Below are 15,090 nucleotides of genomic sequence, written 5' to 3'. Positions count from 1 at the left end.
TCTTCGTACACACCTGGTTAGTTTTTATTATGTGATACTGGGTTCAGACTTAGATCAAGATTACCTTCTTCTAGACAAAATTCATTTTTTGTTTGTTTTTGTAGACAGCTAAGTGATTTGACAATCCCAAATCAGTTTGATCAAATTGGCAGTGGATCTGATTTGAACTGAGACTTCTGGATATCAGAATTCTGCATTCTCATTCCTAAGCCAGCGTTCTCCAGAGGAACAAACCATAAAATGCTTGTATAACTATAGACTAACATACATGGTCAGAGGCTGGGGAGTCCTACAAAGGCCATCTGCAAGTTAATAGTAGGGAAGAACAGTTGCTCAGTCTAAGAATCTTGAAGATTCAGCAAGAGGGGCAATGACTCCACCCCAGTGCGAGCTCTGCTGAGGCCTGGAGGCTCACAAGAGTCCCTGTTGAGTCTACACTCAAGGGTGAAGAATCTGGACCCTGGTGTCTCCAGGGGATGGCAGTATCAAAACCAAACTCACCCATGAAGAATTAGCTAGTCCCCATGAACGAGCTTCTGTACCTCTTTTTGTTCCAGTTGGACTTAGCCCATTGACAGTGCTAGCCATGTATAAGGCAGGTCTTCCCTCACCCAGCTGGTTGACGTAAATACCACTTGTCTCAGAAACTCCCTCCCTCACAAACAACTCAAAAATGGACTCTACCAGCTTTCTAGCTGTCTATCAATCTAGTTAACTCAATCAAGTTAACTAAGATTAGCCCATCACATAAGGTACAACCCCTTTAGGACACAACTGTTTAAAGTTCTAACTAGAAACCTTAGGTATTTTCCTCCCATCCATTGGGAGTTTCTTTATAAGTGCAGTACACTGGTTTTAACTAATTCCTTTTACCTTTGTCCTTATGCAATTTTAGCAAGTCCATCTGTGAAAATTTCAGCTTCTCGTTCATTCAGTTCTTCTCCTAAGAAGTCTCCGGTGCACTCCCTCCTGACTAGCTCAGCCGAGGAGTCAGTAAGCTCCACATCACAGTATCACTCTACTAAGCCTGTTCATTCACCCAACTCTGCAAAAGGTAAAAAGGATCTGGTATTGCTGATGGGTTGGTCGATTTTTTAGTCCAGGGGATTGTGGGATTCTGCACACTGCCCATATGCAGCCTGCAGTTGGTGCTATAAGTAATGTGGTGTTGAAATTAGACAGCTATTGCATATACATACTCATGCCTTAGTATAATAGAAGCTTAGATATTATATATAAATACATTTTTACACTTGTGTGACATAAACAGTGAAACATTTTCTTGTTATTTGTTGCTGTTCTTTGTTGGTTTTATAATTTTATAATACTTTATGTCCAAGTGCTGAGACTTCCCACTCTTGCTTAGTTAAAATAGGGTTTTCCTTCAGCCAACATCTTTTTAAATGTAAATGTTTGCTATACAACCTTGTTAAAAATTTCATCAATTTTTTAAGTTCAGTTTTTGTTTTATAAAAGAAATTAAAAAAAAACAATTTGATTTGGACTAAGTGCCTTAAAATATGTGAGTTACACATAAGTTGAATTGTACTTGCAATGTCTCTCATTCTATACAGCTGTGACCAAAACCAGCCCATCACTATGTGAATCATTCCCGTTGATAAGAAATAAGCCACACAAGGTGCTGTGTCATAGTCAAAACATCTTAGTCTTTTGATATTCTATGCCATACATATTTCTAGATCCTAAAAAAGTATAAAAATCAGAATCTATCACATTTGAGTACATGTTATTGTTTACTGTTTTATGCATTAGACTCTGTATCTTTTACTTCTAAGCCCTGTATGTCATCAGTCAGGACACAGGAAAGAGGTCTCCAAAGTCCAAGGCCTACTCTCCATAGTAAGCCACAGCTATCCATGGCAACACAGTTATCCAGTTTGTGACTGCATCATGTAGTCTGTGGCTACATAATAACAGCCATGTCAAAGAAGGCAAACAAGCACACAAGTGTAGGAATCAGCTAACTGACCTGTCAAGAGTGATCACTAAAGGAGGGCTAGTGCCTGGAACTTTGCACACTGATAAGACATTTCCCCCATGTTCAGGTCCTCACCAAGCACCATGTTAGATATTATTTTTGTTCACAAATTCCTAATCTATCCTATCTCTGAATAAATCTTAAGATTTGTTCTAAGACACTGATGCTCATCCTCTTGAACTGAAAAACATTTAGACAATTATCTTTAGTACTATATTTACAATGAAAAGGTACTTTAGAATAAAAAGTAAGTCAATAAAAATGTTTTCAAAATTATTTATCTAGTTGGGGGCTGAGATCCATTTGCTAGCCAAGTATTTTCAGAAATTGACAGAACTTCACATACTTAGTAGAGACAGCTTTCATGCCTCTGGGCCCTTATCAATTGCTGCCACCACACTGGGTCACTGTGCTGTGTCAGCATGCATACAGCCCTTTCCCACCACATAGTCTGTCTACACCAGGTGACAGGCACACACAGAGAAGCCCCCAATTAGGAACTACTCAGGTTTGGTGTCTAGCTGACCCATACAGTATTTTGCTAATTTCTTCTCATGAATTTGTTTAATACTATGTAGTTGAATAATAGTAAATCAAATTGATTTGAAACAAAACCATATAAGCTAGTATTGCTCTATTTAAGTGGGAAACATTTTCATCTTAAAATAGTGTTTTAAATTTTTCATAAGAAAAGTTGTTTAACTTGTAATTTGAAGATTTATAAAAGAGATATTGAATAGACTTTTAATATCACATCTAAGCAATTTTCTAATAGATTCACAGTCTCCGTCACTAGAAACAACAGGAAAAACCTGCCGAAAACTGCAGAACAGACTGGAAAGTTTGCAAACCCTGGTAGAAGATTTACAGCTGAAGAACCAAGGTATAGTACACAGAGTGTTCCCCAGGGCTGAGGAGTTAGCTCATGATAGAGCACTTGCCTAGCTAACAAAAGCCCTGGGTCCAGTCCCCAGCAACAGGGGGGAAGAACTCACAGAAAGATACACACATGCATGCACACACAAGAAATATTTTTCTAACAACGAACATTTGTACAATGAATACAAGCATGTTACTAAGACTCAGAGGCATCCATTAACAACTTGCTCACATGCAGCCCAGTTCCTAAGGTCACTGATACTCTTGTCTTCATGAAGCCTTTGCATGCATGGGAGTGTGGGTCCTGATAACACAGTTAGTCCCATGTCACATGGTGAATGGTAGAGCTGAGGCCTGATCCTTGCAATTTCTGATGCTAAAGCCCACATCTTTTAATACACAGAGGTCTATCACATTGCTGTTAAAGAAAATCTCAAGTAAATTGTGTCAACCCAGCTCTCTCTGAGCAGTAAGAAAACATTTTTTCACTGCCCATATTATTGTGAGTTTTTTTAAACAAACAAACAAACAAACAAAAACAAACAAAAAAACCCTAGATTTGTTTTGGTCTCACTTACCCACACTCTCTGAGTCCATCCCATCCCAGAGGCATCTGTTTGGAAGACATGCAGCATCTGTTTAGTAGGAACAGTGCCTTGGTCCAAACGCAGACCTGGCAAGATGGTACTTGAAGTTCTGAACAATATTTTTAGAGTTTTTTGGCAGAATTTATCAAAATTTAAACTATAGGGCTGTAGGTAGAGCTTGATGTTAAGAGATCACCTAGAAGGTGCAAGAGTGTGGGCTGGGTCCCCAGCACAAGCAGAAGTCAAAACCATACACGTATTTCCATTTGTGTGCAAGCGCACAAGAGCACAGAGAAATTCCCCAAACTACCTGTAGTAATGAAGTTTGGCCCCAAAGATGGAAGGACAGGAGGCTTTCTCTGGGACCCTCTTGAGGTGCTTGATTGATGCCCCTGTTATCTCATCCTGCTTCCTGGAGGCTGTTATATTTGTTACAAAAGAGCCCTGCGTTGAAGTATGCACCTCAGGGTCAGAGTGGGTCTGTTCTGCTGGCTAACGGCTCATCCTTGAAGATGAGTGTGAAGGGGTTTAAAACCTGAGTTGACTTTACAATCTAACTTTGTTTTATTGATATTTCAGCAATGTCTTCAATGATAAGAAATCAAGAAAAGAGGATTCAGAAAGTGAAAGATCAGGAAAAAATGTTACGAAAATGATGCATTGCTTGCCCGCTCTCTACAGAGGGCTGACGCCTGACTAATTGTGGTGTTATTTATAATTAGTGCCCTGTGAACTTTTTTCTTTTTATGTGAATTTTAATAAAAGATACCCTGTCCTGTATACTCTATTTTGAAATAAACTTCTTGAATGCTCTCACAATAAAACTTGGAATATTACCAGTTAGATTTGAGAGAATTTGTATATTATAATGTATTCATTTATGCTAATTCTAGCATGTTGGTATAATTGTTTTAAATTATTTTACTGGTTCTCAGATAGTAGAGTCATTTTTCCCTGCTTTAACAAATTCTGGGTTTCAGGAGTGGGGGGTTGGGGGAAGATGTTCAGATGGTATAAAGGGGTGCAGAGCCAAGAACAGAAGGACAAACTCCAGCATGCTGGACAAACACCAGCCTTTTTTGGTGACCTTGAACTCATTGTTTGTTCTGTCAATATCAGTAATCAACAAAACTTTGGTGCCCCCAATCAAAACTTAGAAATCTCTTCTCTTACATAAAACTAAAGAAAGAGAATACTTTGTTACTCTTTAACAAATGAGTAGATAACTTCTACGTTGATACAGTCTATCTTAATTAAATTTTAATAAACTGGGAGTATTTGTATGCAAACCAAATATACTGAGGCAAGTGAAACAAGAGTTTCACTTGTGCTGAAACATTAGAGACAAAACGGCAGGGCATAATGCCCCCCAAATGTCTTCATCCAAGTACACAGTTGTCATGGAGACACAGCCACTTAGCTGGAGGCCGTGTTGCAACCCCTATGCCCCTCATCTCTAGGGATGGTCACCTGGTCAGTTCCCACAGGTGGAATGGATATGAACAGAGACTGTGGGCTACCTTTGGGTTGGAGTGTTAATACTGAATTTACCATTTTTCCTCAAGTTATTTCCCTCCCACACACTGGATGCCAAGGTAGGAGAGGGCCTCAAGGTGGCACCACAGGCAGAAAGGGGTCTGGGGAACTCTACGAGGAGGGGAGATGCTGCCCAGAAGACCTGACACTGCTGACTGACACAGCTTCCAGCAAGGGCCCTGAGAACGGCATACCTGCTCTCTCAGGGAAACCCTGTGGTGCCCTCAATGACAAAGTTATCACTCTGAAGCACACCTAACTTCAAATGACAATTACAATTGATGTGCATGTAATTATACATGATGTAAGTGTATATACACAGCATGATTTGTTTCTTAAGTCAGTAGGTGTTAATGAGAGGTTAACTTTAATTCTAGAGACTTTAAATTGTTTTACTTAGCTTTGGGAAGTAATGGCCAGTGCCTCTGTGGATCTCATTGTGAGACACATAAGCAGAAGGCATGGATTTTGTCTCAAAAATGCTGAGAGCCCAAAACTTATAAACAAACTTTCTAATGCTGCTTTCAGTTGCATCTAGACTTTTGTCAGCACAGGGCATCTGATATAGAATTAAATACTGCCTTAGCCAATAGATAACAGTGTTAACACATAAAAACTCACTTGCACATTTGGAAGAGGAGAGTAGGAAAGTCAGCGGTTGAAGGTCATCCTTAGCTATCTAGGGAGTCCCAGGCCAGACTGGGCTACCCTGTCTGGAAACAATAAAGCTGGGATGTAGCTCAGTTGCAGATGTTTGTATAAAACTGGGTATGGTGGCACATGCCTATAATCCCAGCACTTGAAAAATGGAGGCAGGAGGATCAGTTTCAAGAGCATCCTTGGCTACATAGTGAATTTTGGGGTAAGCCTATGCTACAAGAAACTGCACCTCAAAAACTCCCTTCTAAGCAAAGTTTTTTAAAAAAATAAGAATCAAAAATTTTAAACTTTCCCCAGGGGAGAGAAAAGACTTTCCATATGGCATCTGCTATAACTTGAGGCTTGCTTTTCTCTATATGTGAAATATAGCTACTTTATATCTAGGTTATAGTGCTAAAATTCAAACAAATAACTGAGACATTGAATGAAGATAATAAAACTCAGGATTTATTTATTCAGTTATAACTTAAAGCTTAATTATTTCTTCTCAGAGCAAAGACATTCTTCTGTATCATTCATGGTCCTATATTCACTCGCTGGTATGTAAGGAGAGTGAAGAGTTAACAGATAGGAGTCTCTGGGGCAGCCCATTTGTGGACACCTGGTAGGAATGGGGTGGAGCAGTGTGCAGAGATGATCCAACCAGAGTAAAGGAGGGATGCACCAGACTCAGACCTACTACTCCTAGTCCTCAAAGAACTATATCCTTCAAGCCACCTCAGCATCTCACACCCCAATCCCTCAGGCTCTGCTTCCAGGATGACCAACTCTGAACAGGCTTTCAACTACTAAGACAAAGGCATACCTGCTAATGTCTCGCCTATCCTCAGCAGTTAAAAGGTAATAAAGACTAATGGGAGTTTCACTTCAATCCTTACTGGTCACAGTTCCCTATGATGTTACTATTAAATGTAAACAGTGTTGCTTTAGCTGTGTTTGATGAGGCTGGTTGGGGTCTCCCTAGTCTAAGAGCTCCTAAGGGCTCTCTACCTTGTACTCCTGCAGTTGCTTTGTTCCTCCTTACCCACATGTAGTCAATACCCAGGATGATCAATCCGTCAAGTCATGATGTGTCAGCACAAACCAGTCAATACAACAAGGGGCAAGTGCCAGCTTACAGGAAGCATTATCTGCAGGCATACATCTTCCTACATTTTGGACCAAAGCCACACTAGCAAATCTGAAAGAACCCTGATGGCTACAATTGGAATCACACTGCCTTTACTTTAAACTACGCAGTATACTCTACAGCCTTACCCTCTTCCACACTCTGCTGCAGCCTCTTGAGTCAGTGAATCCCCCACCACGCACGAACCACTTTATCCTCGTGGCCAGTCTCTAGGTGTCTGTTGCTGCATTCTTCCCAGCGAGTAACTTTCTTATTCTCTACCAACACAAACTTCCACTCCACCACTGTGTCTGCAGGCAGGAAGACAGAATGAGACCAGAGCCCATCTTTGCAGTAGTGGAGTGGGATGTACGTGTTCCACCCCCCAAGACTCTCATGGTCTCCAGTGACTGCAATGAACTGCAGATCGGTGCTTGTGGTGTAGTGCACCTGGAACTGGATGCTGACCTGCTGAGGCTCCAGAGACACCACCTTCCCATCTCCTTCCCAGCTTCTTCCTCCCATAAGACTGCTGGTACTATCGTCCATCCCCTGATTTAGACTTAACCTAGAAGCCTCGAGACTGCCATCCAAACCAACACTCCCCCAAGATGAGTGCCTAGACATCACTTCCCAGTCCTTGTGGCCTGCTGGGTCCTGAAGGACCGCTTTAGCTCCGTCCATGAGCAGGCTGCTAGAGGGCAGCTTCTCAGCCACACTGCCAGCTGCTTTAACAGCTGTTTCTTGTCCTTTGGGGAGTCTCCGTTCTCGTACATGAGATCCTGGGCTTTGATTTCTTGATGCTTCAGAGTTGGCCCTGGAGTGTGTGTCTGGAATCTTTCCAACAGGAACAAACTCTCTGGCATTGTCCCAGTCTGCTCCAACATTCTGCAGTCTCTGTGCTTCCAGCAGGTTACCAAGGTCTTTGCTCTCAGAAATCAAATGTCCATTGCTTTCTTGAAGATGCTCTAAGAAAGGAAAGGGCAGCAGCAACATTAGCTGGTTCGCAAAGGAAAACTCAGAAAACCGTTTGCTGTTGTCTTTATTTCTACATACAGTTCAAGGCGCTGTTAAAAAAAAAAAAATCAAGTACCTATTTGAACATTCCCAACACTGCTCTAAAAGCACACATGTAGAGCCAATGATCAAAAAAGCACACTCGGGAGTCTCAGTGCACACTATGAGAGAGAATGAAGTGACAAGTTATAAAGCCTCCCACAGTCCAGACCATGTTGGCAGGTATCCAAAGTTAAGTCACTTGGCTCCTGTCATTGAAAAAAAAAAAAAAAAAAAGCTGTCCAAGGATGGGAGTTGGAGCTTAGCACAGGGCCTCACATGCCAGTGGCTTCTGTGGGACAAAGGACTACATGGCTACTCTGCACCTGAGAGTACACACCTGAACTCCCTGGAAGTGAATGCAAGACAAGCCAGCTCTAGCTAACTGGAAGGCATAGCAGTCAGTGTGAGGAATACCAAGAGCAAAACTGAGTAGAGTTTGGGGGGTTGGGAGGGAGAAGGACTTGAGGGAAAAGGAATGTCTTCAAACAAGCATGAGATTTTCCTATCCCACCCGTACCCCTTTATAAGTACATACACAGTTATAAAAATTATTCTTAAAAATATGCAATCCAAGTTCTCTAAAAACCTGGTTTCATTCCTGGCTACCTCTCTCCTACAAGCCTGAACGCCCTGAAACCATACATCAGCAGGGGATTCGGAGAATTCTCGCTACATTTTTGCCTCTTATGAACTTCAAAGTGAGATGTCAACAAATACGACTCTGAACTCCTAATTTTCTAAAGAAAACGGATGAACCGTTTATCAAAACCCAGCCGTGGGAAAGATTTTCACGTAGTAGCTACAAATGACCTCCACTAAAAATAAGTTCTGCCAGGCAGCTGGCAAAGGGCACAGGAGGAAAGGGTTTGTGCCAGTGTTCACTGATTGCCTGCTGCAGGGTCTCTAAAATGTAGATTTAAACTTTGATGACAATTCTCATCAGAGTTGGATTCCCTAGTAGGCCAGAGTTCACACAGCCAGCGCACAGCCTCAGCTACAGTGGCCTTCACGACCCAAGTCTAAGCTGATTTTTACTTTCCTCAAAGAACTGCCTAGATAGGTCTTCCTCAAAGAACTTCCTAGATCAGGTGGTGCTTGTAAGCCCCAGATCTAAGAAGGGGTGTGGTATGTCAGGGACTGGGACTCAGAAAATGTCGCTTGCAGCTCTGAAACTGAAGAGTTGTGAGATACCTCCAAGCCAGCCTCATGCACGGCCAAGCACGGCCAGGTGGAGGAGCTGGGCACGGCCTCTGGAGGACCCTCTTGTCTTCTCCAGGACAGGACAGCCCCGAAACGCGATGAGGGCTGAAGAGAGTTCAGTCTGGGGTCGGGGAAGCTGGTCCACCAGAACCCACCCGTATGGCTCCAGGTGCCTTTGGTTTTCCCAAACTTCAAAACAACTGGTTCGAGGGGAGGAAGAATACCTGCTTTGGAGACCAGCTCCCGATCGGAAGGTTCAGGGTTCAGGCTGCCACTGCCACCACCACCCGGACCGCCTCCCGGGGCCGCAGCCTCCCCTGGAGGTGCGCCCTTCTGCGGGGCCCCAGAGTTGCCCCGCAGCAGCCACAGGATGAGCGCTCCCGCCAGACCCCCGCCGACCAGCAAGGCTGACCAGACGGCGCCCATGACTGAGAGGCTGCGGGAGACTACGAGAGCCTGTGCAGAGCTCCGCTCACCGCACGGCCACACCCACCCCGCCCGCCCCAGCCTTTTACGGTTCCCTGGCAGCCGGCCCAGCCCTCCACGGCCACCGCGAACTTTCCCGGCCCCGCCTCCCGCCCCGCTCGCCCCGCCCCGTAACCCTGCGCTCTCCCACTCCGATCGCCCCTCCCGGCCTTTTCCACGCCTGGTCCCGCTGCACTCTATCCCACGCCAGAAGAGCCCGGTTACGCACAGCGCTAGCTAGGAGAGGTGCTCCGGGAGCTCCGGGACCGGTAAAGGCTTGGGGACCGCCCAGGGCCCTCGCTGGACCGTTAGCACAATCAGGGGTGAAGAGGGTAAGGGTCGTGGGGAGGGCACAGAGGCTTAGAGGAAGCTCCACTCCCTCCCCAGCTTTCTCAAACCTCTGCATAAAGGCCTGCCACCTCCACCAATCCTGTTCATCTTTCCTCCTCGAACCTCCTACACTCTTTTTAAAAAGGTTCCAAATTAGCCTAGAAGTCTTTACCTAACCCAGGCTGCCTCAAACTCGAGATCCCCTTGCGTCTCAAGTGGGGAGTTACAAGCGTGCATCAACATGCCTTTCCCCTCCTATCTCTTTTTGCCACAAGTGTTGTTGCGCAATGCAGCTGAACTGGATATTGCCCAGACATGGAGCCCCTACAAGTAAATATTAATAAAGCAGCAACCCTTTATCAAAGCATCATATATTCAAAGTGTTTTGTGTGTGCACTTAAATTGGTCCCCACACAACAGAAGCCCTGTGAAGGAAGGACCACACTGCTGTGCGGATGTGCACCACACTCCTTCAGGGCTTTTCACTTCTGACCTGGAGTCTTTCCTTTAAACACATGTTCACATTCTGTTGCTGAGGCCACAGCTGGAAAGTATTTGCCTTGCAATTATTGCTAGCATGGCTCCCTCTGGGAGGATCAAACACTCAATAGTGCTCCTTGCTGGATCACTGAGATCACAAGAGATCACACAGCATCACTTGACAGAGACTTCCTGGTGGGTTGCTCCTCTCTTGGCATAGGCTGCAACTCCTAAGGGAGTAGGTAGATAGGTGGAGAACAGAGCAATACAATCACTCTTGTTTTGTTATTATTAAATTATTTAATTTTCAAATGGAGTATTGCTCTGCCTATAGATCAGAGCATCGCTCAGCCCTACTCAGAGAAACTGCTTCCTGCAGCAGAGGGGGACTAACACAGAGACCCACAACTGGACCATGTGCAGAGAGAGACTTTAGAGCACTCAGTCCTAAATGGGATGGCTTTATTAAATTCTTCCCCTAAACGCTCAGGGATCTAAGTGGAAGAGGAAGTGGATGGTGGAAGGAGGAAGCTGGGGTGGTGGATAACTCCCCCAGACAGTGCCTCGCAGACACAACCAGACTCAATACACTTATGCACTCATAGATATTGTAACAGCTTGAACAACACCTGCACCAGCCCAAACCAGATAGAATCCCAGCACTGAGCTGGGAATCGAGCACCAAGTCCCACCCCTGACCAAGAAGCCCCCAGCAAATGATGCCTGCTGGAAGGGGAAAATCCATTTTCTCCATTGGAGTCTCACTGGGTATGTCAGCCACATTCCAGGAGTAGGTGGTCAACACACACAGGCTCCAGGCTCTGTGTGTGTGTGTGTGTGTGTATTTTTTGTTTTGTTTGATTTGGGACTTTTTTTTTTTTTTGGTCTTATTAATTTTCTTTCTTTTTTAAGTTTGTGTTCTGATATTTATTTTTCTGTTTTCTTTTTTGAGAAAGGGGAGGACATGAAGTTGGGTGGATAAGAAAACAGGGAGGGTCTGGAATGAGCTGAAAAAGGAGGAGAGAACATGATCAAAATATACTTAAAATTAATTTTAGAATTTAAAGAGTCTAAAGTCCAAGCCAAGATGATAGGTAGATCGTGAGAAAGGTACAGATGAAAGAAAGGTGGAAGAGGGGAGACACACAGATAATATAGAGAAACATAATAAGAGAAAGGACGTGCTGCCTGACAAACATCCAATCAAATTCACCTAGCTGAAGACATCGCTGCAGGGCAAACTGAGCCGCAAGCCTCTACAGGCTGCCTGTCTTCAAACTACAGGCTAGTAGATCCAACTGCAACCATGTCAGGCCTTCACAGAAGACTCTCCAAGGACCCTGTCCCAGCAAAAAGCTGTCCGCATGACCCCTCAGGCTCTGCACTCACTTTACATAGATTCCCACTTGAAAGTGCAACGTGCACAGAACTTGGTGTACTCTATTTCATGTCTTTAATTAGAGATTTAACAGTGAACTTGGGTTCACCATATACAGTTTGGAATATCCAAACCATAGCACGTACCTTCCATCAAAAACCAGTGAGCATAAGCCCACGGTTTCCTTGAGTTCTGTGAATTTACAATTCCAAAAAGGAAGATAGGTAGGAAGATAGTAGAAAGAGATAAATGAAAGAAAATTAGAATAGGATGTCCTTGAATTCTAGCAAATCATGAAATCTAAGGAAAAGGTTGTTGGATCCCGGAAGGTCATCAGCCAATAGAAGCAGGAAACTCCTGGACTTGCCATTGATCATTGAAATGGGGAGAATCTTAAACTCAGCCCTTTAACATATGAGCTCAAATCTACTCGAGGTAGAGAGTCAACTGTGTTACATGGCAGGACATCAGGTTGATGCCAGTGAGTTGCAGAATTGCTTGGTGTGCAAAACGTCTCCCTACTTACCAGCTCTCTCCATCTGGAGGTTTTTAAGAGTGGGACCGAGTAAACCTCCCTTTCCACTGCCCTCTGCATTGTTGGTCTCAGGGTCTGTATCCTGTTCAAACCTCATCTGTATACCTCCATCTGCTCGGGCTCCACTGCACTCTGCAATTCTTCTTGGCTTAACCCTGCTCAAAGTCTATCCTAAAGCTTGGCATGTAAGAATTGAGCAAATAGGGACACCTCATCAAAATACCAAGGAGCAAGGAATGTCCATTAAGCCTAAAGACAGAGCTTCAGAAGGGTTTACCAAGGAAACATCAGTCCCCAGGAGATGCCCTAATTGTGGGAAGTCATGCTTGGTTCCAGGAAATATCCCTAGTAAGGGGTGGATCTCCCCCCACCCCTACCCCTCCTACGGGCAATCCGTATCTCCTCCTCACCTGGGGTACAAAGGTCAATGGAAACAAACGACAATGGGCTCCACCAATGAGAGATAACCAACTCATGCTGTACACCTATGTACTGGGAGGGTATAAAAAGTATGTGCTTTTGTTCCTGGGGGTCACCTTGGCTTCAAATGCAAGACGACCCCAGTATACTGGATCAATAAAAACCTCATGCTAATTGCATCGATCACCATCCCTGTTTCTTTTCGAGGGGGGCACCCACGCCGAATTTAACAGGCATTGCTCTCCTCGGCTCAGAATTCCACTCAGAGCCTTCCATTTCCCAGATGAATATGCCATTTTTTTATTTGAATTCTGAACATAGGAACTTCTTAGCACAAGGTCTGTGGTTTTCTTAGGATGTACTTAGTTTTTGTAACTTGTTTCCTCCTTCAGCTCACGAATCCCTCCAGGGTCAGAGAATTTTGTTTGTTGTGTTCCACAATGCCTCTTTCTTCATCTAACAAGCCCTTGCTTTTATTGTTGCTTTTCATTGAGAGCCTAACAGATGTAATTGATGCTGGCCCCAGGCTAAGTGCTTCAGCAGGATTATTTCATGCATATCTCATCAGAGGCCAGATCTGATCAAGGTCAACCAAGGCGTGGCTGAACAGGAAATTTGATCCCAGACCCCTGGGCGCAGAGGCTCTGGCTATACCAAATCCTGGTGGTGCTTAAACCATATTCACATTTCAATGCATCTCTTTTAGAAGTGAGTGTGTGAATTTGGATGTGTGACATCATGGTTGCCTTCCGGGAATATTCCAGCACTGCAGACGTGCAGCTGGTTTCCAACTCCTCTCTCTCTCCAAGCCCTGGCTCTCTGGGAACGTACCACAGCACCTGTGTGTTCCTGTCAAACTCGGCGCCTGTATCTCCCTCTACATGACATTCTCCACAGGCAAACTCTCTCTGCAGATAGGTCACGTTGGAGCCACTCAGCCTCGGGTTTCATAGAGACATTTTCTAACTGCAACTGTTTGCAAACCTCTGACTCATCTTGACACCTGGATGGACTCCAGGCCGAGCTGCTTAGTAATGATGAAACCTTTAGAAATGGAGACTCTGTATTGGAAAAACTAGCTAGTTCACCACCAGGGGGGTGGGGGGGTGGATCTAAATTCGTGAGGGGCGGGTCTAGGTTCGTGGGGCGGAGTTAGGTTAATTGTACCGCTTTAAACAATGTGTTTCCGGTGGACTAAAAATAACCAGTCCATGAAAATGATAAAAGTGAAAGGCTAAGGAACAAAATCCAAGACACTGTCACCATGAGCGTACCAGACTTAGAAGGCTGTTTTGATATAATTACATCCAATGGAGGACGCTTAAATAAAGTTACCAGATAGCCCCAGACAAGGGCAGATAGCAGTATTGCCTAAAAGACAAATGATTAATATTCAAATATCCAACAAATTCGCCCACATTGACAAGAAATGGACAGAAAAGACACTCTTTTCTTAATGTCTGGACTGAGCTGACAGCAAACTGAAGAAACAAACAGAGAGGCTCAAAATCACTGGTAGTCAGAAAGGGACGAATTCAAGGAAACTGCGTGCGGCTATCCCAGAGGCTTGGCAAGAAAATAGGCTGGGGCAGCTGGGAAAGATGACAGGCGTAGTCAGAAGCCTTGCATGCAGTGACCGGTGCAAGGATCCCACCACCTAGCCCTCATCAGCGAGGCGTGGCCTCCAGGAGAATGCCTTGTTTTGTCTTCTGCTCTTATGCCATAAACATAGACAACCTCTGCTATCAGATGTGTGGGACTTTCCCCATATCCACCCAGCAAGTTCTTCTTCAGCAAGAACAGCTGTGTTTCCTCTTATTTAGCTCAACTCTGGCAGAATCTACCTGGAGACATTATCAACTCCACAGATGCAGGGCTTGGTCCCTGAGGCTGCACCCGCTCACCTTGCTGGACACCACTCACAAGCCTGGGACAGCTTCACTGGTGTCTGTAAATGACCCGTGATAAATCAGGGCTCCAGGGCTAAACACTTCAAGGCCTGGGTTCTCCAGAGCTCACATGTGAAGATATAGCATTGTCTGACAAAGGCCAAGTCCCCAGTGCTGACATGGGAGCATGAAGGACGATGAATATGGGTTGAAGTGCCCCAAACTCCCAACCCATGGGACTATGCTGCTGAGTCACCTTAACAAGAATAATTGGTTCCTGGAGCCAGACGCTTCCATGAATATGGAACAGTCCACTGTCACACTAAGGCCATGCTGTAGACTCCTCCTAGCCCTGGACTAAACAGGGCAGGAGTGAAGCAGGCCAACAGTCCTCCTGATGGACCTCCTGATGATCTCAGGGACAAGCTTCTGGAACGTCTATCTGCCTCATGTTGGGGTGGAAGGTCCCCTTTCTCCAGTCTTCATTCTCCCCAGAATCAGACACACACCTTAGTCTAATGACTTTCCATCACCTTTTTTTTTTTTTAAGTTTATTTAGGGCATG

The 15,090-nt window shown here is 44.6% G+C and overlaps 2 protein-coding genes across 28 annotated transcripts in view; one reads left to right on the top strand and one right to left on the bottom strand.

Annotated features, from left to right (window-relative positions):
* Window positions 1–4,308, top strand: part of Ccdc158 (coiled-coil domain containing 158) — a 69,195-nt gene extending 64,887 nt beyond the window's left edge. For 18 of the 26 annotated variants that reach the window (XM_031391035.1, XM_031391030.1, XM_031391023.1 and 15 more), the window contains 4 exons: window positions 896–1,054; window positions 1,575–1,639; window positions 2,761–2,882; window positions 4,045–4,308. In XM_031391035.1, the coding sequence (XP_031246895.1) occupies window positions 896–1,054; window positions 1,575–1,639; window positions 2,761–2,882; window positions 4,045–4,165 (467 nt within the window). In that variant the 3' untranslated portion in view covers window positions 4,166–4,308. Of the gene's footprint in view, window positions 1–895; window positions 1,055–1,574; window positions 1,640–2,760; window positions 2,883–4,044 lie in introns of those variants that run through there. The other 8 variants (XM_031391045.1, XM_031391041.1, XM_031391043.1 and 5 more) reach the window with 5 other exon arrangements.
* Window positions 3,462–9,479, bottom strand: Stbd1 (starch binding domain 1). Of its 2 annotated transcripts, XM_031391053.1 has the most exons (3): window positions 9,253–9,479; window positions 6,919–7,737; window positions 3,462–3,491 (listed from the first exon to the last, which is right to left on the bottom strand). In XM_031391053.1, exons 1-2 carry the CDS (start codon window positions 9,452–9,454, stop codon window positions 6,950–6,952), a joined length of 990 nt encoding a protein of 329 aa, XP_031246913.1. In that variant the 5' UTR covers window positions 9,455–9,479; the 3' UTR covers window positions 3,462–3,491; window positions 6,919–6,949. The 2 variants fall into 2 exon arrangements, with proteins under 2 accessions (XP_031246913.1, XP_031246912.1); XM_031391052.1 differs by lacking the exon at window positions 3,462–3,491 and having other exon boundaries at window positions 6,087–7,737.
* Between the last annotated feature and the right edge of the window lie 5,611 nt (window positions 9,480–15,090).

The sequence above is a fragment of the Mastomys coucha genome, unplaced genomic scaffold (genome assembly GCF_008632895.1).
Source record: "Mastomys coucha isolate ucsf_1 unplaced genomic scaffold, UCSF_Mcou_1 pScaffold22, whole genome shotgun sequence".
Lineage (NCBI taxonomy): Eukaryota > Metazoa > Chordata > Mammalia > Rodentia > Muridae > Mastomys > Mastomys coucha.
Note: the sequence above shows the minus strand (reverse complement) of the source record. Positions and strands in the feature narration are given on the sequence as shown.